The sequence below is a fragment of the Hibiscus syriacus genome, unplaced genomic scaffold (genome assembly GCF_006381635.1).
Source record: "Hibiscus syriacus cultivar Baekdansim isolate YM2019G1 unplaced genomic scaffold, ASM638163v2 tig00112343_pilon, whole genome shotgun sequence".
NCBI classification, from domain to species: Eukaryota; Viridiplantae; Streptophyta; class Magnoliopsida; order Malvales; family Malvaceae; genus Hibiscus; species Hibiscus syriacus.
This window is the reverse complement of record NW_024063306.1, coordinates 1078891-1103854: the sequence shown is the minus strand read 5'-3', so window position 1 is coordinate 1103854 and position 24964 is coordinate 1078891. Positions and strand designations below refer to the sequence as shown.

At 36.6% G+C, this 24964-nt stretch overlaps 3 protein-coding genes and 1 pseudogene across 3 annotated transcripts; 3 read left to right on the top strand and 1 right to left on the bottom strand.

The window, feature by feature from the left end:
- The first annotated feature begins 1541 nt into the window (after nt 1–1541).
- Nucleotides 1542–5540, top strand: LOC120177959 (leucine-rich repeat receptor-like serine/threonine-protein kinase BAM1). The gene is made up of 2 exons (XM_039183936.1): nt 1542–4425; nt 5084–5540. Exons 1-2 carry the CDS (start codon nt 1839–1841, stop codon nt 5461–5463), a joined length of 2967 nt encoding a protein of 988 aa, XP_039039867.1. The 5' UTR covers nt 1542–1838; the 3' UTR covers nt 5464–5540.
- Nucleotides 5541–10015: 4475 nt separating this feature from the next.
- LOC120178065 (YTH domain-containing protein ECT1-like) lies at nt 10016–14827 on the top strand. Its single transcript, XM_039184017.1, has 10 exons — nt 10016–10059; nt 11047–11113; nt 11566–11606; nt 11736–11877; nt 12326–12390; nt 12541–12870; nt 13231–13737; nt 13885–14097; nt 14292–14456; nt 14601–14827. Exons 2-10 carry the CDS (start codon nt 11086–11088, stop codon nt 14736–14738), a joined length of 1629 nt encoding a protein of 542 aa, XP_039039948.1. The 5' UTR covers nt 10016–10059; nt 11047–11085; the 3' UTR covers nt 14739–14827.
- A 514-nt stretch (nt 14828–15341) lies between these two features.
- On the top strand, nt 15342–19326 carry LOC120178055 (annotated as a pseudogene).
- Nucleotides 19327–19656: 330 nt separating this feature from the next.
- On the bottom strand, nt 19657–22618 carry LOC120178066 (virulence protein STM3117-like). The gene is made up of 3 exons (XM_039184018.1): nt 22356–22618; nt 20554–20879; nt 19657–19941 (listed from the first exon to the last, which is right to left on the bottom strand). Exons 1-3 carry the CDS (start codon nt 22553–22555, stop codon nt 19853–19855), a joined length of 615 nt encoding a protein of 204 aa, XP_039039949.1. The 5' UTR covers nt 22556–22618; the 3' UTR covers nt 19657–19852.
- Nucleotides 22619–24964: the final 2346 nt, after the last annotated feature.

Sequence of the window (24964 nt, the reverse complement as noted above, 5' to 3'; positions counted from 1 at the left end):
CAGTATCTACTACCAACTCGTCTCATGTTTTTTTTTCTCTTTTTAAGTCGGATCAAAATATAATTCGAATATAGTTAGGATGATGATGGTTATTTGTGGGTAATCTGATTAAATAGATTTAATTGTCAAATGATAGATTTAACTCCGATAGATTAAGTGAGTGTTTCCTCTTGGAATTTTGCTGTGGTAGAAGACTTTCCTGCAGGAACCAATTGTATGCTAATCTTATTACATGCGCACAAACACTCGTGAGAACCAAGCCATAGGGACAATGACCATTCAGAGGGGGCAGACCTGCCCTTCAATAAGACAGATAAGGGACAATTCAAAAGCATAACAACCCCTTGCTCAAGTCGCTTGCCCTCTTCACAGCCTCAGCAAAATACGACATCGTCCTCATAAAAGAGATAAACAAAAGAAAAGAGCAGTGAAGCTAGCTCATGTTATTACAACTTACAAGAGCACACTTTCCCATGTTAATACAAGAGGGGTCATGGATTTTTCTTTTTCTTTTCTTTTTGAAGTGATAGATCAAAAGCAGATCAAATACACTTTGCTTTTACTTTTGAGCAGCCTCTTTAAGACTATTATATCTTCCATTAAAGCTCGAACATTGCACATTAACCAAAGACTTGGTCCCATCTCCACAGGGAAAAGCGAGGAAAGTTGATGAACCCTAGAAAGCTTCCACTGGTTTCCTTCCCTCTATGAAACCCATAATTATACACTGATCATTCAACGAATATTTGTAATGATTTGTTGATCATCTTCTTCTTTTTTCACCCCTTCTGCTATCTCTGCAGGCACATGTTTCCAATTCACAGGTTAAAAACTCATGACCCTCCTGGTTTATACAAGGTTGCTACTATTGTGAATATACACACTTTGCATGGAAATACTTAAAAAAAAGAAGGATATCAACCTATGGTGTCAGTGACAGTGAAAAGTTTTTAACATAATCTTTTGATATTTACCATGAAAACCCCTTTTTAATGGGACCTGCATGCATGCATCATCAAGATGATCACTGATCACACAACTTGCTTTCTGTGCCCCAAGTATTTTTAATGGCATTTTCTCTGTTGGATTTGGTTCACATTCACGGATTCTTAAATTTTCTTTTCTTTTACCTTTTTCTATTCATCGACATTATTAATAGAAACAAGTTTGACTAGTCGATGATAACAATTTATTCCTTTTAATTTAGACGTAAAATCCTTGAAGGTGATAGAATAACAATTGACTGATGTTTGAAGGAGGAAAAGAGTGAATTAAAAGAAAGAAACAAGACAATTTAGCCATTTTAAATGACTGAAAGTGCAATCCCACCGTCTCTTCTCCCTCGTTCAAATCAATAAAGAACACTCCTTGATTAAAGTAAAAGGGTTCTTTGTCATATAAAATAAAGGAAACATAGCATCACTTTCATATATATATATATATATATATATAATATTTATTTGACAGTTTATATTTAAAATTATTGATTATACATCTTTAAATAAATGCCTTGCTCTATGCTCTCTGTTCTTAGGCTTAGCTTTATCTTTAGATAAAGAATGAGCAGCTGAAACTATTAGCACTGCTTTACTAGTAGAATTTCAATATCCTGTTTCTCTTCTTCCTCTTGGAGATAATTCAAAGGGAAGAAAAGAAAGAGCAGAGCTAAATAAAGGAGAAGTTTGGCTTCTTTCTTGTGTGAAGATGATTGATTCCTCATGCCTCCTATACACACTTGAAGTTTCTCAGATTTCCTTCACTTTTCTATCCTCCTTTCCTAGAAAATCTTGTTGTTGGAACGCTTGAATCCTCTTGAAACGTATTTCCAAAGGGGAAACATGGTCCCCGTCATTGTCTTGACATTATTCTCTCTTCTAACGACCTTTTCTTCTTCTTCTTCCTCTTCTTCTGCTACTTCATTACTTACTGATTTTCATGTCTTGGTCACGCTCAAAAAAGGGTTTCAGTTCCCTGAACCGTTCTTAAGCTCGTGGAATTCTTCGGAACCGAGTTCGATATGTTCTTGGGTCGGGATAAGCTGCTCCGGGGGAAGAGTTGTTTCGTTGGACTTGACAGACATGAACATGGGCGGCTCTGTTTCTCCTCAGATTTCACGGATCGATAGACTGACTAACCTCTCCCTTGCAGGCAACAACTTCACCGGCGGCATTGAGATGGCGAACTTAAGTGAGCTTCGGATTCTGAACATTTCGAACAACCAGTTCAATGGTGACCTCGATTGGAATTATGCGAGTATTACTAACTTGGAAGTGTTTGATGCTTATAACAACAACTTCACTGCTTTACTGCCGGTTGGGGTTCGTGGGTTGAAGAAACTCCGGCACTTGGATCTCGGTGGGAATTATTTCTACGGCGAAATCCCGTCGAGTTATGGCACACTGGTGGGGTTGGAATATCTTCAGCTCTCGGGGAATGATCTTTGTGGAAAAATCCCTGGGGAGTTAGGTATCCTCAAGAACTTGAAAGCGCTTTACTTGGGAACCTATAATGTTTTCGAAGGTGGTATCCCTGTAGAATTCGGCAATTTGGTGAGCTTGATTATCATGGATCTCTCAAGCTGTGAATTAGATGGTCCAATTCCTCAAGAACTGGGAAATTTACAGTCTTTGGATACACTCTATCTTCATATCAATCGGCTTTCGGGTCCGATTCCAAAGCAGTTCGGCAACTTGACAAGCTTGACGAATCTTGATCTTTCGCACAATGCGCTCACCGGAGAAATCCCATCGGAGTTTGTCAATCTTAAGAAGCTTAGGCTTTTCAATCTCTTCATGAACAGGTTGCACGGGTCTATTCCGGACTACGTAGCTGAAATGCCTTATTTGGAAAGTCTGCAGCTTTGGATGAACAACTTTACGGGTGTTATACCGAAGAATCTCGGTCGAAACGGGAAGTTGCAGTTGCTCGATTTGTCGTCGAACAAGCTCACTGGTACGATCCCGTCGGACTTGTGTGCATCGAATCGGCTGAGTATATTGCTTTTGATGAATAATTTCTTCTTCGGGAATATACCTCAAAAGCTAGGGAGATGTTATAGTCTCACTAGAGTAAGGTTGGGGCAGAATTACTTGAATGGTAGCGTTCCGGACGGGTTCATCTACTTGCCCGAGTTGAGTTTAGCAGAGCTGCAGAGCAATTACCTGTCCGGAAAATTGGCCGAAAACCGTAATCGATCATCGAAACCTATTAAGATCGGTCAGCTTAATTTATCAAACAATCTCCTCTCCGGTCCATTGCCATTTTCACTTTCCAACATGTCTTCTCTTGAAATCCTTCTACTTGGTGGAAACCAATTCTCTGGTTCAATACCACCATCTATAGGAGAACTCAGGCAAGTATTGAAGCTTGATCTTAGTAGAAATTCGCTTTCGGGTAGTATTCCGGTCGAAATCGGAAATTGTTTCCATCTAACTTACCTTGATGTGAGCCAGAATAACCTTTCTGGTTCAATTCCACCTGAGATTTCCAATGTGCATATCCTGAGTTACTTGAATGTATCGAGGAACCATTTAAATCAAGCCATTCCTCGAAGCATAGGGTCGATGAAAAGCCTTATGGTTATCGACTTCTCGTTCAATGATTTCTCCGGGAAGCTGCCGGAAGCCGGCCAATTCTCCGTCTTTAACGCTTCATCATTTGCAGGCAATCCTCAACTTTGTGGTTCTCTCTTGAACAATCCTTGCAATTTCACTGCAATTACAGGCACCCCGAGAAAGGTCCCCGGAAACTTCAAGTTAATCTTTGCACTCGGCCTATTGATATGCTCCGTAATATTTGCCACCGCCGCCATAATCAAGTCCAAGTCATTCAAGAAGAAGGGTTCGAATTCTTGGAAGATGACCTCATTCCAAAAGCTCGAATTCACGGTTTCCGACGTTCTGGAATGCGTTAAAGACGGTAACGTGATCGGAAGAGGAGGTGCAGGGATTGTGTACCATGGGAAAATGGCTAATGGAATGGAAATTGCAGTGAAAAAACTTGTTGGCATTGGCACCAGCGGCCATGATCATGGTTTTCGAGCCGAAATCAAGACACTCGGAAATATTAGGCACAGAAACATCGTCAGGCTGCTAGCGTTTTGTTCCAACAGAGAAACCAATCTTTTGGTCTACGAATGCATGAGAAACGGTAGTCTCGGAGAAGCATTACATGGGAAGAAAGGTGGATCCCTGGGATGGAACTTGAGGTACAAGATTGCAACCGAAGCAGCCAAAGGCCTGTGTTACCTTCACCATGATTGCTCGCCGTTAATCGTTCACCGGGACGTTAAATCAAACAACATTCTACTCGATTCGAGCTTCGAAGCGCACGTCGCCGATTTCGGACTGGCGAAGTTCTTGGCCGAAGGAGCTGCGTCGGAGTGCATGTCAGCTATTGCAGGGTCCTATGGCTACATTGCTCCAGGTATGTACAAAAATTCCCTCCCTTTTTATTTTCTTAAATTAATAAATGATCTATAATTACATTTAGTTGGTTAAGTCGATGTGTCATCAAACTGTCAAATTTGTGGGCCATGTTAGAAGTAATCCCAGCCGTTAGATTGTCCTTATCATATCAATCAGAAAAGAAACCTTGATTAGTGATTGGGACATGTGATTCCTAGTTGTATGAATCATTCGCCAGCGTACTGTAACCTAGCAGCTGATTGTTTTTGGTCATAGAATTTCGCTGTCCTGTAATAATTAAAATATTAATTATATGTAAAATCTAATTTAATAATCTTAATTATATTTAGAATCAAATTAAAGCATATTAGATTAGATATAAGAACGTGCACAAGGTAAAGATACATTGCAAATACAAATACAAATTAGGGTAAATTATAAATGTTATCACTCGCCTTTTTTCACCTCTATTTTAGTCACTAAAATCTAAAATTTTTCAAATTACTCGATAAACTTTTGATTTACTTCTATTTTAGTTATGATGGTCCTACGTGTAAAGCTTTCTTCTTCGCTGCAATTACCCTTTTGGCCATTCTTCTTTACCTCGACAAGTTATCGTCTTCTCCGTCATTCTCGATTTCTGAATTCGCCGTGATAACATTCTCCTTCTTTCGCAGAATACGCGTATACACTAAAAGTGGACGAGAAGAGCGACGTTTACAGCTTCGGCGTTGTACTTCTAGAGCTGATCACCGGCCGGAGACCTGTGGGAGAATTCGGCGAAGGCATAGATATCGTTCACTGGGCTAAACTAATCACAAATTGTCGAAGAGAAGAAGCGGTTAACAATATCGTCGATCCGAGGCTAACAACCGTGCCCAAAGATGAAGCAATGCATCTGTTGTTCATCGCGATGCTATGCGTACAAGAAAACAGCGTCGAGCGTCCGACGATGAGAGAGGTGGTTCAGATGCTATCGGAGTTCCCTCGTCCACCTGACAACCGAACTTCATCTTCTTCGCTCATTGACACTCAACAGAAAAAAATATTGACCTGAGATCCGTATCTAAAGATGGCGTTTGCAGATTTAGTGTTACAGTTGCTATTTGCAAAGTACATATCTTTTTCTTTTTACTTTTTTTATTACCAGTTTAGGTTTTTTTTTGCATAGCAGGAGCTATATATATATATATATATATATATATATGAGATACGATTGTTATACAATGTAATTTTTTTAAATTTAGAACCGTTGAATCAGTGAAAATATATTTATGGGATTAACATTAAAGAGTCAATCTTAGTCTATTTTCACTCATCAAATGATCCTAAATTAGTATAAAATTAAAGAATTTTACATTATATAAGTGGATGCTAACATATATATATATATATATATATATATATATATAATTGAGAGTAATCAATGGGTGGAGTGTTGTATTTTAGTATATAAATTTGTTTTATATTTTACTCTTAACATGTTTGAAATCATATCTATGTTGTGCATGCTGCATGCAGTATAATAATTGGTCCTCCTTAGGGATACATATTGTTAATGATTTTAGGGTTTTAAAAATTTAAAGTAGAGAGAAATGATAGAATTTGAAGAAGGAAAGAAAGTGAAGAAGAAAAAGAGATTAAAAGTAATATATATATATATATATATAGTAAAATATTATAAGTCAAATCAAATATTTTTCACTTTGAATTAATTTTTTTGGATAAGTAAGTTATATTCCATCCGAAGAAAATACAGCAAAGCTGTTACAAGAGAACAATCACAATCTATATCAGTCCCCAATTTATGTACATGTCTCTATTACCATCATCTATAATGTGTAAACTAAGGCTATACAATTTAATTTTCACTGCTTCCTTAATTCTTTTAACAGTATGCTCACTTGATCGAGAAAGGCCCCTAAATAACATGAAATTGCGTTCTTCCCACACGTGATACAGAAAACCAGTCCAGGCCAACTTTAAAATTCTTGTTCGAAGCGATTTACCCTTCAGACTCACAACCAGCCAATTAAGGCGTTGGTCCCAACTGTCAGCAATGCTATGAATCCCACATAGCCCCAGGACAGCATTCCAAACATTCCTAGCATATGAGCAATCTGCAAATAAATGGTTGCGCGTTTCCATACTAGAACCACAAACAACACAAGCATCATCATTAACCACACCAAAACGAATAAGCCGGTCTCTAGTTGGCAGCCTATCGAGGATGACCATCCACGAAATTAAGGAAAATTTTGGTATGTGGGAAGGGAACCAAATGATCTTATGCCAACTCACCTTCTCCCTGCTAATTCTAATGTTGTCCCAAATCCATTTGCTTTTTATCAGGCTCAAATTTGCACTGGGAGAAAACAGTCTACTCGCATCATCCCGCAACCTCAGTAGTTTGTTTAAAATCCAGCTATATTGAGGCTTACAACCAACCTCCCAATAACTTTCAACTTTAAAGCAATAAACTTGTAACCAAGCGATCCACAGAGAACCTTCATTAGCCAGGATATTCCTAATTAGCAGCAAGCAACAAGATTTACTCCAAAGAGCAAGGTCTTTAAGTCCTAGTCCACCCTCGGATTTTAAAGAACAGATCTGACCCCAACCCACACGGGCTCCTCTAGCTGAGGCGTCACAACCTTTCCAGAAAAATCGCATACATAATCTCTCGACATCCTTGATGAATCCTTTAGGAATGATAAGCTGCCGACACCAAAAATTAAAGATGCTAAAGAGGACAGATTTGACTAGCTACAATCTCCCTCCAAAGCTAAGCTTTTTGCTGGACCATTGATTCAATTTGTCCTTTATTCTTTCCAACAAAGCGGCACAATCCTTACTAGAAAGTTTGCGGGTGACTAGGGGAACCCCTAGATACCGGACTGGGAGCTGCGCCATACGAAATCCAGTGGCTAACCGAATCTGATCAAGAATGATTTGATTCAAGCCACACGCGAATAATTCAGTTTTAGAGACATTCAGCTTGAGTCCTGAAAATTCATAAAACTTTTCCAAAGTACTCTTAACACCAAGCACCGAATCAAGGGAACCATGGCAGAATACTAGGAGGTCATCCGCAAAGCAAAGATGAGTGAGCTGGATTCTTTTGCATTTTGGGTGAAATCTGAAAATTCCCTTCCTAGCAGCAATATTCAAAAGCGATGACAAAACATTCATCACAAGGACAAACAAATAGGGTGACAAAGGGTCACCTTGCCTAATCCCCCTTGCACCCTTAAAATAACCCACCAAACTGCCATTCAAAGAGACCGAGTACATGGGTATAGTGATGCACACTTTAATCCAATTGCAAAATTTGTCAGGAAGACCCATCGCTTCAAGAACGGCCAGCAGGAAATCCCAATTGACAGAATCAAATGCCTTCTGGAGGTCTATTTTAATAGCACATCTAGGAGAAAGACTTTTCCTAGAATAGCCCTTGACCACTTCCTAAGCTAGCAATGTATTTTCCACAATATTCCTACCCTTAACAAATGTTGTTTGATTCAGGGAAATCATTCCAGGGAAATAAGGGGCAAGTCTATTAACAAGGATTCTAGTTATTGTTTTATATACCACAGAACAGCAAGATATGGGCCTAAAATCTTTTGCCAAAGAAGCATTAGGAGACTTAGGAATCAGCACTAAAGCTAGCATTAAACGCAGGCAGCAGACAAGAGGTTTGAAAAAAATACCTCACCGCAGAAATAAAGTCCTTGTCCATAATGTTCCAAGCGGCTTTGAAGAAACCAGACGTAAACCCATCAGGACCTGGACTTTTATCCTTCCCTTGCATGAATAAGGCCTCCTTGATCTCCAAATCGCTAACTTCCCTGATGAGGAGAGAAGTAGCACCATCAGACAAAGAGTATTTCAATAAATCAGACAGACATTTAGCAGGGAATCCCGAAACCAAGGGATCAGCTGAGCCAATGAGATTGGTGAAAAATCTTACTAACTCATAAGTCATTTCATCAAAAGAATCATATTCTGGTCATCCTCACCCATAACAATTCTAATAGTGTTTCGCTTCTTATTAGCTTGAGTACTTTGAATTAATTGTCTCAAACTTGATTATCATTTTTAAAATAAAAATTGATATGTTTCGTCTCGAACCTATTTTATTTTAAATAAACTCTATAAAATCAAATAAAAATTCATCGATTCTAAAATCTTACGTTGATCCGTTACTGTCATCTCCGTCAAGCTAACCAAAACCGATATCAAACTTCACTTCCATGTAAATCAAATATGGATTTACTGATTTCAATTGCTTTGTTGTGTATGCGAAACAAACAGATATTACTTCTATAGATAACCGATAAAGTTGAATTGATCCGTTAGATCAAGCGGTGACTGAATATATATATATATTTGATGACTAAATTGATAGCATCTTAAAAATTGAATGACCATTTGAAGACTTTATCCTAAATAACAAATGGGACGGGATAACTGAATCGCCTCTCCTGAAATATAACGAATGGATTCCAACCTAACCTGACCGTGTTAGATTTTAAAAAAAAATGGAGTTAGAATCGGGTCCGATTTAGCATAAAAAATATCAGATTCAACCCAAAAAAATTATAATTTTATCTTATATATTTTAATAATAATTGTAATAATATCTTTTTTATATTATTTTATTTCAATTAAATCATTATTTTTATTGAATAAAAATAATATTTTTTTTAATAAACATGTTTTTTTGAATCGGGTCGGATTTAAATTTTATCTCAAAAAACTGGATCGATTTCAACAAGAGTGAAAAATGTATATTGTTTTGAGTCGTGTTCGGTTCAGGTGAAGGATTTATAATTTTCGAGCCGAGACATTTGGATCGAAAATCCAACCTGACTAAATCCATACTCACCCCTGTTTAAAATCTCTCATGGTGCGTTTGGTTCACGGAATATAAGATTACCAGTAGAAATGTAAGATTACCAGGGAATATGATTACTTAGAATGTTGTATTTTGTGTTTGGTTGGTTTAGCAGGAATGTAAGATTACCGTGTTTGGTTAAAGGAATAAAAGATTATTGTAATGTATATTTGACCAAATTATCCTTATTATATATATTTTTTTAACAAGTTGGAAAATATTTATATATTTTCTTTAAAAAATTTAAATTCATAAAATTTATATATTTTTTACAAAATTGAAAATATAAAAACATTTAATGAAAGGGTAAAATTTTATTTTAATCCATAAACTTATATAAAATTTTAATTATAGATTTTTTTTGTAAATCTAAAATAATTTAAGGATAAATTTATAATTTAACCTTCGTAGAATTTTTATTATGCAATGACAGAAGAATGATATTTTTGAGAAAAAAATTAAGGATATTTTAGTCCAAAACACCATAATCCAATAATACCTAAAGAAATAGAGGTAATGACATTACCGGTAATATACCTAAAAAATCTACTATTAATAATAAAACATTACCGGGAATGAGATTCCCGACCAACCAAACACGAAAATGTGAATTTCATTTTCATGAGAATCTCACATTCCTTGAACCAAACAACCCCTTAGCGTTTTTCCCACTTCCTTTTTCTACTCCATTCTCTTGAAGAAGGAAGGTTTCCTAGCTGGAACCCGACCCATCAGATCGGATCCGGTTTTTTCCAGGTATGTACGCCTTTCGATATGCGTTCCTCTTTGCTTCCCCCAAAAATTTGAAGTTGCTTACAGTTTTAGCAGAAGTATTCTTCAAAAAAAATTACAATGGGAGTTTTCTTTAAATAAAAAGTTTTTTTTTTCTTGTCAATTGTTTTAGTTTTCTTCTCTGTCGGTGCAAAATTCCCTTTTTATTTGTAAAATTATTCAAAACCCCCATTTTCCTCAGAATATCTCTGCTTTTATTTGATTTTTGTTTTCTCCTGAAGGCAACAGGAATTGACTAATATATATACACATACACGCACAGAATTTTTTCTTGGTCTAAAAAAAGGGTAAAATACACGTGAAGTACCTAAATTATCAATTTTGATCTGATTTAGTACCTACATTTTTAATTTTTTAAATCATACTTAATATTTTATTTTATTTTAACATCATACCGTTAAAAATTTTAGTAGAAAAACTTTCAGTTTTAGTCTGTTTTAGTAACTAAACTTTTTTTAACTTAACGTTAAATTTTGGATAGTAGTACTAAAATAAAATAAAAATTAAACTTTAAGTATGATTTAAAAAAATTAAATTTAGGTACTAAATAGATTAAAACTGATAGTTTAAGTACTAAATACATTATTTATCCTCTAAAAATTTTTGGAATTTATAATAAAAACAATATCTTTTACTTGAAAAAGAATACTTTGCTTCTCTTCATGAGAAAAGAATTGAATCTCCTTCTTCCACGCCTATTTGATGTGCCAACTTTCAATTTCATCACATTTCAATGCATTTTTGTTTTCTGAACAACCTTCTTCTTCTTGTTTAAATGACATATATTGTAATAAATTCTTTTAGTAATTTTTTAATATGATAAAATAATATTGAGAGATACCTTATGCGCTAAGTATATGACCATGACTTACCTTTCATGAAAGTAGGCGTTGAAGACTAGATCGAATTTATCCTCTTATAAAAGACTGCAAGCTCTTCTTTTTTGGTTAGGTCAATTGGGTTTTCGAATATTTGTTTGATATTTCGATAATGGCCGGTGAAAAGACCTTGGAGAATCGTATCCTTTGCTTCAGTTCTGATTATTTGTCATGCTTTCCTTGTATCAATGCATCTGATGGTTTATGATGTTTATAGATTAGCTGTTAGTGACCAAAACTCTGGTTTATGATCACTTAAGCTTGATAGTGGCCAGTAAACAATAGGTATCAGTGGGGCTTAATCCATTTGTTTGGCATCTTACTTATGGCTGATGGAATTGGTATATCAAAAAAATCCCTTTAATACTATTAATCAGCCTCATTATATCACCTTGATTATAATAAGCAGCAGGACTTTCATGTGCTATTATTAAGCTTCCCTATCGATGTCGTATGCCAGTTTTTCAATTTTGCACCGGAAGTTGTGATTGTGTGATATGTTTTTGTGAATGTTATGCTGGTTGTGGTTGTGTAATATGTTTTCTAAATGCTTTGTGATTCCCTGATGATATTACTTAACCATGTAACTTAGCGGAACCTATCGATGTGGTTTTGAAGTCTGAGCAGGATGTGGTATGTTGTGAATCTCTCTCAAAATTTTCGTTTATCTGGACTTTTTTTTTCCCTCAAAATTGATCTCTGTTTTGCTTTATCAACTATTGTGCATGGATTTTTGAAGTTGGCATGTTCTGATGTTTCCAGCCTTCTGGAAAACTTGGAATAGCATCTGATTTGACTTCCACAATATCTTCTACACCATATCCATTTTCTGGCACGAATCAAGGCTTGGCTGGAGAGCCTGGTGCCAAACAATCTACTGGCTTTGACAATTATTACTACCCAGGTTAGAGTTTGGCTTTCAGACACTATGTTAGAGTCGGTAGCCATGGGTTTTATTGCGAATGGGATTAAGTTTTCAGTCTATCTTTAATTCCTGTGATTCTTTAGATAGCACATTTACATGCCGACGTTTTGAATAATGATGAATTACATCGATACTGTATGTTTTTTAAATCACACAAAAAGGCAATTGTTGAAAAGTGTTCCTAAATTACAGAGGTTTCAGGATTCTTTATGAATTTGTAAATGATATTTTAAATTCATCCTCAAAATTTATATGACAAGCAAAATCTGTACTTGCTCAAGCTAATTCATGTTCCCCAATGAAGGATAAATGTTTTGAGGGGAACCTTTTTTTTTTGCTTTAGTTTACCATTGTACTTACCCGGTAAGCAGATTTAGTTTTGTAAAAGAATAGTAATCGGCAGTTTTTTTTTTAATTTTTGGTGCAGGTTATGATGGATCATTTACTCAATTTGATGATAAGGGCTATTTTCTTATTGATGGTTCACACACAGTATGTTATTAGTCCTTCACTGCACTTTTTGTTTATGAAAATCATCCCTTCATATTGGTTCCAATTTATCGTATCTTCACCTTATCATTCATATGGAATCACGAAGAAATGTTGATTTTTTTTTTTGGGGGGGTGGTGGTGTTGCTCCAGGGAGTGCAATCCGAAAATGGTTCCTTGGTCTACTATTTGCCTGGCTATAACCCATATGCAACTGGGGCTTTAATGGGTGTTGATGGGCAATGCCTTGGTCAACAACCATATTATTTGTCAGGATATTATCAGCCTTTGGTTTCCTATGGAGCAGAAGCCTTGCCTTGTTACACATGGGATTCGACATATGCTGTAGACGTTTCAAATGGAAACTTTGATGGTTTTGGAAATGTAGGATATGGCTCAGGTTCTGCTTTCTCAAAATCAAATGGCCTTGGTACCAAAGTATCGAGGTTTACTTATACTCAGCCTAACAAACCACTAAGCAAGGTACTTAAGTGTTCGCGGTGTCATTCGTTATATGATATTTCTATCAGCAAAGCTATTTCTTGATTTTATTCTGGTTTATGGTAGGCAGATGGTTTTGAAGTATTTTTTTTATGAGACAAGAATACTGCTGCTGCTGCAAATATTTTTAGAAGTGGTTTATAATGGCATGTTTACGAAGATATTTTGTGCTGGATTATTATAGGGTTTATGTCATTCATGAATTAATCTTCCATGTTGCAGCTAATTTGTTTACTTTGGACATCATTAGGATGTAGTGGAGGGTCATCACTTTTTTTTTTTTTTTGCAACTTTTTGCGCCTTGGGATCTCAAGGTTTTGATTATCTGAGTTCATGTTGCAGGGGCCTTATTCGGGTTCCGATCTATCCACGGGATCTTATAGGGGATACTACCAAGCTGGAAAATCTCCTTCATTTAACAACCAAAAACAAGGTCTTTACCAATACAATGGTCCTATGAGCTACAGAAAAAATGGTAGGGCATGGAATCAAAATGACAGATCTAAGAAATCCAACAGAGATGTTGACTTCGAAAACTCTGCTGAACTAACTCGTGGTCCAAGGGCCTCGAACAGGGCTGTTCCTTTCGACTTTTCTGTTAAGAAGGAAGGTTTGGGACTTAATTTATATAAAGATAAATACAACTTACCAGATTTCCGAACCGAGTATGAAAACGCAAAGTTCTTTGTCATTAAGTCCTACAGTGAGGATGATGTCCACAAATCCATGAAGTATGACGTGTGGTCAAGTACTCCAAATGGCAATAAGAAGCTAGATGCTGCATTCCGTGAAGCAGATACTGGAGAAGGTGAGACTGGCACCAAATGTCCCATATTCCTCTTTTTCTCGGTAAGTTGGAAACATAACTTTCTCAAGAGTTTCCACGGATAAAGGTCTCTCTAGGAAACAGTTTTCGTTGTGGTTTAATTAGTTAACAAAATCGTAGTAGTATTTTTATCCGAATTCTTATGTTGTTTCTTGACAATGTAATGTCAGGTTAATGGAAGCGGACAGTTTGTTGGGTTAGCTGAGATGATTGGCAAGGTGGACTTCAATAAAGATATGGAATTCTGGCAACTGGACAAGTGGAATGGTTTCTTCCCTCTTAAGTGGCATGTGATAAAAGATATTCCTAACAAGGTGCTGTTCCACATTATCCTGGAAAACAACGAGAACAAACCCGTAACACACAGTCGGGACACTCAAGAGGTATTTCGGTTTCTTCTTTTGCTCGACAACATTGTTATGCTTATAGTTGTGTATGTTGAAAGCCATTGAACTTTGTGGTATGTTCTACAATAGAACGGATGAACCAGTTTCTTCTCTTCCTTCTTCTCCCATCACCTGGTTGTGATTACCGTGATTATCGATGAAGACATTAATGGTATCTACTCGTTTTTCAGATTGGTCTCAAGCGAGGCTTAGAAATGCTCAACATCTTTAAAGTTTATTCAGAAAAATCATCGTTGTTAAACGACTTCGGGTTTTATGAAAATCGAGAGAAGACTCTTAACGCCAAAAAGAATCACAAGTCTGGCACTGTAGGATACATTGAAGGTGGTTTGACTGTGAGTTCTCTCAATCTCTCTCTCAACTAAACGGATCATTGTTTCATTGTTACCACCGTCACCTAGCATGCACACCCCTGAATATATTTAATATCCTAATTCATGACTTTGCCGTTCGATATCGGGGTTATTCCGTTCATGCAGAATCAAACGAAGAACAATGCAGATCCAGCACCCCTCATCAATCTGGCCATGAAACTATCCCCTAACGGATGCACTCGGAAGAGCGTTGTTGTAAAGAACCCGATAGCTAGTACCTTTCCTTCGGTCCCTGCACCATAGCCATTCAAGTTTTAACTTGGTTAAGATGTGCAAGGGGTTCTTTTTTTTAGTTTTTTTCTGCTTTAAAGTTATTTTCCTACGTTTTGTAGTTGACAAGCAGTGAATTTGAATTAGCTTTGGTTGGAGTTTAAAATTTCTTCTTTTATATGTTGAATTTGAAAAATAATGAACTGTTAAAAATCGTAAAATTGAACCGGATTAAATCGAATTTAAATGTAACCGAATAAATTCCTACTCCTACCTCGTGTATAAATCAGAATGAAAGAAAAAAATACGACAGCGGAACCAGCATGCAGATTCCCAGAATTTTTGGCCAAACACTAGTTTTTTCCTGGGAAAGCACCGCAACGCTTTCACTTACGAGAAAAGTTATCACTTTTCCAAGAAAAGGAATATACCGCGTTACAGATAATGGTAAATTATGTATTTAGTGTATAAACTATTCTTTTTAGTATTTAAACTTTCCAATTTTTTAAAATTATATCTAATTTTTAATTTTTATTTCATTTTAGTACTCGTCGCTTCAAAATTTAACGTGTTTATTACCTAAACCATCAATTTTAATATCGACGCGTTTATTACCTAAACCATCAATTTTAATACTCGTCATCATATCGACGCGCATCCGTTGACACCGATGCCTCCTCCGATAAGCTCAGTAGCGAAGGACGTGTTGCTTCTGGTAGTCTTGATAACGTTGGTGTTGTGAATAGTATGCCAGATAGAGTTGGATGTATCCTTCGTTTCTTGGGGCTCATGCAGCGAGGAATCGGGTGGTGACAGTTAAGCCGGCATCGAGGCCGCCAGTTCGAGGAGGTGGGGAGAGATTAGCGGAAAGGATTCAAGGTAAGGTGGTGGATGAGAAGCAGCAGAGTGACACTCCTTCCCACAAGGAGGAAGGAAGTCAAAATCGCCGCTTCAACGACAACGATGATTGAGAGGAGTTCGGTCGAGGAGGATCCAAGGGATGAAATTGAAGCGTTAGTTCATCTTCTTTTTGGTACGTTATGATTGTTCTTTTAAAGCTCAACTTTTATAAATGAAAGCTTAAATTAAAATGATAAAGCAAGAGTGGTAATTTATATACTTTTTGTTGGTTTAATATTATGGTTCTGAGTTCTAATAAAGTTCTTTGTTTCTTTTTTTATTATATATATATATGCACAGATTATTCTCAGTTGTATATATCCTTTAACTTATGTGAATCATCTGCGGAATAACGTTGCAAGACTAGAGGTAAGTGAATTTATGTACTCTTTTACGCAGGACTTTCGAATGCTTTTCTGTGACATTATGCTATTTGACCTACAACATTGATTTTGGTTAAATTTTAATTAATGGCATCTGCTTGCAGGTAGAGAACATTAACCTTCGTCGATGGTGTAGTGAAACCGATGTTGTCGGTAACAATGGCAATGAATTTTCGCGGCCTGAAGATGACAGTTCGTATAAACTTTTCGGTAATGGTGACAGTAAAACTGTTGCTTTATACACCGTGATGTTCACCCTCATGCTTCCTTTTGTGTTGTACAAATGTCTTGATTATCTTCCTCAATTAAAGATTATCTCCAAAAGAACAATGCCTAACAAGGAGGAGGCTCCCTTGAAGAAGAGAATTGCATATATGGTGGATGTTTGTTTCTCTGTTTATCCTTATGCAAAGCTTCTTGCACTACTTTTCGCAACAATGTTTCTTATAATTTGGTGGTTTGGCCTTGTATGCGGTCACTGTCGGAAGCCTTACCGAAGCTCTCTGGCTCTCATGGACATTTGTGGCTGATTCTGGAAATCATGCTGATAGTGTTGGGATTGGACCCAGGATTGTCTCTGTTTCTAAGTTCAGGAGGCATGCTGATATCTGCAATGATGCTAGGGCTCGTCTCGAATGCTATTTCGGAAAAGGTCGATTCACTCTGAAAGGGGAAGAGTGAAGTCATTGAAAAGACCAATACGCTTATTCTTGGATGGAGTGACAAATTGGTAATTCTCTTCATTTTGTATCTACTTGCAGAAAGAGATAAAGAAGAAATGGAGATGGATATAGCAGGAATTTGGCTTTATGGGAACATCTGTCATATGCAGGAGTGGAAGTCCTCTGATACTTGCTGATTTAAAGAGGGTAATTTGACATCATTATCGTTTACTTCTTTTATTTTCCAATCCTATGTTGAGATCTTAAATCAGTCGAGGGTTACACGGATATTTATATTCTTCCAATTACAGGTCTCTGTCTCAAAAGCACGTGCCATCAGCCCATCATCGTATTAGCATCTGATGAAAATGCAGATCAGGTTGCTCAACTTTCATTTTGATCATGTTTTTTCAACTTTTTTTTCCCTTAGAAAACATCGTTGATTCTGTATTCGTGCCATCAGCCCATCATCGTATTAGCATCTGATGAAAATGCAGATCAGGTTGCTCAACTTTCATTTTGATCATGTTTTTTCAACTTTTTTTTCCCTTAGAAAACATCGTTGATTCTGTATTCTTGTTCCAGAGCGATGCTCGTGCCTTGAGGGTCGTGCTCAGTCTAACTGGAGTAAAGGAGGGTTTGAAGGGTCATGTTGTGGTTGAAATGAGTGGCCTTGACAACGAGCCACTGGTAAAGCTTGTTGGAGGAGATCTCATAGAAACTGCTGTTGCACATGATGTGATTGGCCGCTTGATGATACAGTGTGCTCTACAACCAGCCACTGGTATGCAGTTTGAAGATGTGCTCATTTCATTTCCTGATGCAATTCCTGGTGGAGTCAAGGTTGCTGCAGATAATGGGAAGATAATCATAAATCCAGATGATAATTATGTACTAAAAGAAGGGGACGAAGTTCTCGTTATAACCAAGGATGACGACACTTACTCTCCTGGTCCTCTTCCAGATGTGATTTCACTTTCCATTATATCTCTAGCTGGAAAATAGATGTATACATGCAGGCTGAGAAGTTCTATAGCTAATTTTTTTATTGAAAATCATATCTAGAACAATGGTCCTTAGGTGTCTGTTCTTGTTTGACATACTACATGCAGGTTCGTAGAGTTAGCTTTCCAGAAGTACCTGAACTTCCAAAATATCCTGAGAGGATACTCTTCTGCGGCTGGCGACGCGATATTCATGAAATGATTATGGTAATGCATTTGCTTATTGTTTTAAACTATATACTGCTCTTTCTCGATATCCGTATTGTTATATAATCTACGTACAGAGACATCAACTGAATTCAAGATGTATGGAGCTTAATAAGTGATAACAGAAATTAAGAGATTGGATTTTCTATCTCCTAGAAGATCCAGTCTCATCCTGCTCGATAATGATATGTGAACCCGTGTTTTATTTTTTAGGTTCTGGAGGCATTTCTCGCACCAGGTTCGGAACTGTGGATGTTCAATGGGGTTGCAGAAAGAGAAAGGGAGACGAAACTAATTGATGGAGGACTTGATATTTCTGGATTAGAGAACATTAAACTCGTCCACCGCGAGGGAAATGCTGTCGTTAGAAGGCACATAGAAAGCCTTCCTTTGTAGGCTTTTGATTCTGTAAGTTGCTATATCCAGATCTCTCCAGACTCTTACCTCTTTTAGTAGGCATTTCTCCGAAGAACCATTAGGCTTAATCTCTGTTACCTGGTCATCACTCCGGTATTCAGTCACTCACTCCTATTGTAAGTCAACTGATTACTAACTCTAAAGGACAGATTTTAATTCTTGCAGATGAATCACTGGAGGACTCTGTAGTGCATTCGGACTCTAGATCGCTTGCCACCCTTCTCCTTATTCGAGACATACAGGCAAGTGTTATGCTGTCTTTCGGATTATGCCAACAAACTAGCTTGCCAAAATCCCTGATAATATGAGACAATTTACTGTGCAAACTGGCATCTTTTATCTTCTTGTTGATGTATAATACCAGGTACATATTAGCCATTTCACCGAGCTCAAATGCTAACATGAACAGACCACCAAAGCGGCAAATGATAAAAGAGTATGGAATTAGTAATCGAAGATTTTGGTCATCTTCTTTATTAAGTGGCATGAACAATATTTCGAGGTAGCATTAGGTTTAGTACATGTGAGATTCCCCAGTCCTGATCATTACTATTACTATTGTTTGCAGTCAAAACGTCTCCCTTACAAAGATACAAAGTCGACGGCTTGCTGGATTCTCTCACAGCTCCTGGATCCGTGAAATGCAGCAAGCTTCGGATAAATCGATAATCATTAGTGAAATTCTGGACTCTAGGACAAGGAACCTGGTTTCAGTCTCGAGAATCAGTGACTATGTTCAGTGTCGACAATGTTTTTGCAGAGTATCTCAACTGTTGTAACGTGAGAGCCACGGGAAGTCTGTTTAGTTTCTAGCTTCTCTCTTTTGCAGGGGAATGAGATGTGCATCAAACCCGCAGAGTTCTACTTACTCGACCAGGAAGAGCTATGGTTTTACGAAATAACGATTAGGAGTCGTCGAAGAAGAGAAATTGTTATCGGCTATCGCCTAGCGAATTCCGAGTGTGCAGTTATCAACCCTCCAAGGAAGTTGGAACCAGGAAAATGGTCTCTTGATGATGTTTTTGTAGTCATTGCATCAGGTTCATGACTGATCCTCCTCTGTCCTATATATTTTCGCATTCAACCGTAACTAGAGTTTTACCGAGAAACCTTTCTGCTACTGTACTGGGATTGTTCTCAAGAACACGAGGGTTTCTTTCTTCAAAGGATGATGCCAGATGAATCGCCACAATGCTGACACTATACAACTTAAAAAGAAAAATGGGAGTATCTTAACTGTTGAATTGGTGGTGTGACGTATACGAAGGAGTCGGGATGGTCATGGTTCGGGTCAGATTTTCGACTCACTTGATCTTGACCCATGTATAATATATCTTTTCCAGGTTAGAAAATGAACCGACATGCATGCAACTCAGGGGAAGGAGAAGAATTCACATTCGACATTTATTAACAAAGTTGATAAAATACAACCAATCCAAGCACAAAAATAATCACGAATCGTATAAGACTTACAACCCTTACAATCCCCTGAACCTCCCACACCATATAGACTACGCCTAGAACAAAAAACATAATTCTTCTCCAAATCACATTTCGGGCAACAAAATTGCATGTCAGATTGATATGTCGAACAAGTCGATCACCAATTTCTCCATCATCAGATTCGCCATACCCGAACAATTCATCTCCCTGCCTCCCTTCCCTGCAGTTTTCAACAAATGTTAAAACATTCTAGACCAAAAACCTGTCCCAAACTGATCCATGAGCAACAACACTTGAGTTGTAACCGGAACCGACGGAGTATTTTATATTAAAGAGATTAATTTGAATTGATAAAATTTTAATAGACGAAAACAAACTTTCAATAAAAAATACTAAAATATATGTTCATTTTAAATTTTTACGCGAACACAAACCCCCGACAGGTTCTGACATGACTCAATCCGATCATGTCGGATCTTTTATAAAAAAAATGGGTTTGGGTTGGATTCGGGTTTATGGTGCGATAACATTCATTTATATATTATTTTTTTTCAATTAAATCTCTATTTTTATTGTATATAAAATAATATTTTTAATAGATATATTATTTCAAGTTGTGTTTGAACTTTATCTCAAAAAATCAGGTCGAGTGAAAGGTTTATATTTTTTGATCAGATTCGAATCGGGTGAAGAATTTATAATTTTCAAATCAGATCAAATAAACCAAAAATTTGACTCAACCCGACCCATGTCCATCCGTGGCGACAGCCCCCAATCACCACGCCTAGGTCCATTACAGGGTGTTATAATAGGACTAGAGCGAGGAATGTACCATAAAACGAAGAAACAGCCTTGGTGGTAGAATTGGGTAGCTTGAGAGGGCAAGCTGAGAGCGGAAGAACAGGCAGGTTCTGGCAGTTGCAAATCTCGACCATGTAGCCGTCGGGATCATGGAAGAACAACTGATCCACGGTGATTCCACCTTCCTCCACCACCGCCGTCACGTACTCGATCTTTATCTCTTCCAATTTCCGCATCACCTGCTTCATGTCCGAGCACTGGAACGATATGTGGTTGTCTTTTGGGTTTATCTTCTCTTTCTTTGCCGGAACGCTTTCCGATTCCAGCAAATGGATCCCGATTCCATAGTTGAACAACCTGAAAAAACAAATATCAATTATCTTAATGATAAATTTGCAAGTTTAGTCCTTTTGAATCTAGAGATATGACGGTAATGTAATGATAAATTTGCAAGTTTAGTCCTTTTGAATCTAGATATATGAAGGTAATGTAATGGTAAATTTACACTTTGATCCATCAAAGTAATGAAATTTAAGTTTTCTTCGATTAAATATCATGCAATTAAAGTTAAAACAGTTGATAAGCATGAGTGGAGCCACCCTTAACACCTAAAAGATAAAAATAAAAATAATATTTCTAAAGAATAATAGAAATATTATTTTAAAAATAATTGACACCTACACTTATTTTTTGTCCACTTAAAATTATATTTTAAAATTCTTATATCGTAATTTATTTTTTAAATTTTACTCTTAAATAAAATTATTTCTTTTAATATTTTAAAATCTATAATTTAAATTTTATCAAAAAAATTAATATTATCCTCATAATAATGTACAAGTCAGCCCACATAATTAGTGTATGGTTGGTTAGGTGAATTGATTCATCCACGTGCTGCAAACGCATATGAAGATGGAATGCTTCAGGTAGAATAACAATTAAAATATGAACAATTTTTGTAATAAAAGTAGTGTCAAATTTTATTATTAGTATATGTATAATGTTTAAGATGCAAATTTAATCCTATAACTTAAAAAAATTTGAATTTTGAAATTTCAATCTCATTCAGACAATATAATTAGAATACATGGGGTGAAAATGCAAATTTAAGAATAACAATTAAAATAGGACATGAAGTGATGGTAAAATTCGACTTGATAAGAATCCATCGAGAGATTTAAACGGCAGAAAAGAGTATTATTCTTTTTACAGGTTTCGAATTCGAACAGCTACATTTGTAATGTATGTATGTGCGTTCTCAAGAAACTAAGAAAATTTTAAACAGATATTAACTTGTAATTATATCATAATATTAGACACTTGACAAATTTAATGATTAATGTTTAGATCAGGACCGAAATCTGAAAAGTGGAACAAAAAAATGACCAAAATAGAATATAGCAATTAGATCGACAACTTAGCATAGCATAGAGGCTAATATCGAAATTTGACCTGAAAACATGTTAAAAAAGGTAATTTACTTGTTCAGTACCTTAATTATTAATTTTGATTTATTTTAATACTTAACTTTTTATTTTTTTCAAAATTATTTTTAATATTTAATATTTATTTTATTTTAATACATATCGTTAAAAATTTAACCTTTTATATTTATATTATCAATTTCTGTATGTTTTAATACCTATATTTTTAATTTTTTTAAAAACTTAACAATAAATCTTGAAAAAAATATTAAAATAAAATAAAAATTATATTTTATTTATGATTTTAAAAAACATTGAAAGTTTATAAAATAAAACGGATCAAAATTAATAATTTTTAAATAGTAAACAAACAATTTACCCTGAAAACTAATGGAGAAAGAAGCATTACCAAGCTCCTTCAAACTTGAAAGAGGAAGGGCGTTTGATGAGAACAAATCCCAGGACTTGCTCGTAAAACCTAACGGATCTGCTCACTGATTTGCAGACAAAGGAAACATGGTTGAGAGACAACAAAGGTAGTTTGGTGTCGGAATCTGAGGTTGAAGATGACAGCCATTGCATCTCTTCGATCTCTCCCTCATTTCCCATTCTTATATTCTCTCTCTCTCTCTCTCTCCCCCTCTATAGCTTATCACTTGAAGCGTTGTTGTACTTATCCCAAGCAATGTATTCTCTTGCCAGATGAGCCCCCTTATTTAAAGGCCGAGAACTTCACTGTGCGTGAGCAAAAAAGGGTTAATCTTCATTCAGCATCCTCGAACCCTCGTTTAAATTTTAAATTGATCCAGTGGGAAAGGAGGGAACGTACGGTAAGACAAACAGTACAAATACAATATGTCTTGACTCGGGTTTGCGGTGGCTTTAAATTCACCAGAAGTTGCTTGTTGAAAATGGTTTTTGGATTAATTATATTTTAGCTATTATAACTTTAAGGTATTTATAAGATTAATTCTTAAGGTTTAACTATAAATACTCTAATTTATTTAGTTTCAAAATCATCCTAAAATCTCAAATTATTTCTTTCTCCTAATACTAGAGAGTTTCTTGTGAGTAGTGAGTGTTTTGTAAACACCTGTAAATTTTGTCTCTTAGTAAAAGATCTGCAACAGTCCGGAGATGTAAGTACAATTAGCTGAACTCCGTTATCAATTACGAGTATTATTTTTCTGCTTTTATTTTGCATTCTCACTAATCTGGTTATATGGAAATTACTTGTTACTCGTTAATTTCCCAACAACTGGTAATCAGAGCTTTTGGTTGTGAATTTTGTCAAATTTTTTGTGAGGTTACTATTCACGTGAAAACGATCCAAACGAAGCCAGATTTGAGTGATAGCGATAGCTGCAGACGAAGGGAAGGTGAAAATTGAAAAGTTCTCGATGGTGCAGACTTTGGCTTTTGAAAGATGCAAATTGAAGATTTTTGTACCAGAAAAATCTATATCAACCTCTCTCAGGAAAGCAACCAGAGGGCATGAAGAATGAAGACTGAGTTCTTATTGACAGACAAGCCCTCGGAGTTATCCGACTGACGTTATCCCGCAATGTTGCTTTCAACATAACAAAGGAAAATACCACGGCATGTCTTATGGAGGCTCTCTCCAGTATGTATGAGAAGTCATCGGTCTCAAACAAAGTTCACTTGATGAGACGATTATTCAATTTGCGGATGGCAGAAGGGGCATCAGTGGCTCAACACCTGAATGAACTCAACACAATCACAACCCAGTTGAGTTCCGTGGAAGCTTTAATTTTCTTATCATCTCTACCAGACAGTTGGAATGTTACTATTACAGCAGTTAACAGCTCGTCGGGAAACAACAAATTAAAATTAGATAATGTTCGGGATCTGGTATTGAGTGAAGAAATTCGACGGAGAGAATCAGGTGAATCATCAACCTCCTTAGCCTTGCACACGGAGTCTAGAGGGAGAACTTCAAAAAGAAATTCAAATCGTGGCAGATCCAAATCCAGAACGGGAAAGAAAGATTTTACCTGTTATAATTGTGTCAAGAAGGGTCACTTTAAAAGAGATTGTCGAGCACCGAAGAAAATATCAGCGCACAGGAATCTACCAACGTGACAGAGGAGACAGGTGATGCCATGATTCTAAGCATCACCAGTTTGGTTGAATCATGTATCTTGGATTCAGGGGCATCTTTCCACTCCATCCCATGCCGAGAAATCATGGAGAACTATGTCAGTGGTGATTTTGGGAAGGTTCATTTAGCTGATGATGAAACCTTGAAGATCGTCGGAAGATGAGACATCCGACTAAAGTTGTCAAACCAAACCACCTGGATGCTGAAAGGTGTGAGACATATTTCTGGCCTCAAAAAAATTTGATTTCTGTTAGACAGCTTGCTGGAGAAGGATATAGCACAACCTTTTCAGGTTGTGAATGGAAGATTACCAAAGGAGCACTCGTCATTACTCGTGGTAAGAATATTGGTACTCTCTATGTAACCTCAAATTTAGAGAATATCATTGCAGCCGCAGATGCTGATGGAAAATCAAACCTATGGCACCAAAGGCTTGGTCATATGAGTGAGAAAGGGATGAAGACGCTTTTGTCAAAAGGGAAGCTACCGGATCTAAAGAATATATATGTCGGACTATGTGAGGATTGCATCTTTGGCAAACAAAAGAAAGTCAGTTTTGCAAAGATTGGCAAGACACCCAAGGCAGAAAAATTAGAGTTGGTTCATACTGATGTATGGGAACCATCTCCAGTTCTATCTCTTGCAGTCTCACTATATTATGTCACCTTCATCGATGATTCTACAAGGAATGTGTGGGTTTATTTTTTGAAGAAGAAATCAGAAGTCTTTGATACATTCAGAAAATGGAAGGCCATGGTGGAAAATGAGCTTGGTTTAAAAGTCAAGCGGTTGAGGTCTGACAATGGAGGAGAGTATTGAAACAGTAGATTCAGAGATTTCTACGCAAACAATAGGATCAAGATAGAGACAACAGTTCCCATGACACCACAGCAGAA

What these genes read in the sequence shown, in the direction of transcription:
- LOC120177959 (XM_039183936.1), top strand. Translation starts at nt 1,839, where the DNA reads ATGGTCCCCGTCATTGTCTTGACATTATTCTCTCTTCTAACGACCTTT. An exon ending in CTATGGCTACATTGCTCCAG is followed by an intron (nt 4,426 to 5,083) that starts GTATGTACAAAA and finishes CTTCTTTCGCAG; the next exon opens with AATACGCGTATACACTAAAA.
- LOC120178065 (XM_039184017.1), top strand. Translation starts at nt 11,086, where the DNA reads ATGGCCGGTGAAAAGACCTTGGAGAATC. An exon ending in TGAAAAGACCTTGGAGAATC is followed by an intron (nt 11,114 to 11,565) that starts GTATCCTTTGCT and finishes CATGTAACTTAG; the next exon opens with CGGAACCTATCGATGTGGTT. An exon ending in CCATATTCCTCTTTTTCTCG is followed by an intron (nt 13,738 to 13,884) that starts GTAAGTTGGAAA and finishes ATGTAATGTCAG; the next exon opens with GTTAATGGAAGCGGACAGTT.
- LOC120178066 (XM_039184018.1), bottom strand. Translation starts at nt 22,555, where the DNA reads ATGGGAAATGAGGGAGAGATCGAAGAGATGCAATGGCTGTCATCTTCA. An exon ending in TTCAAGTTTGAAGGAGCTTG is followed by an intron (nt 20,880 to 22,355) that starts GTAATGCTTCTT and finishes TTGTTTTTTCAG; the next exon opens with GTTGTTCAACTATGGAATCG. An exon ending in GGCTGTTTCTTCGTTTTATG is followed by an intron (nt 19,942 to 20,553) that starts GTACATTCCTCG and finishes TGAAAACTGCAG; the next exon opens with GGAAGGGAGGCAGGGAGATG.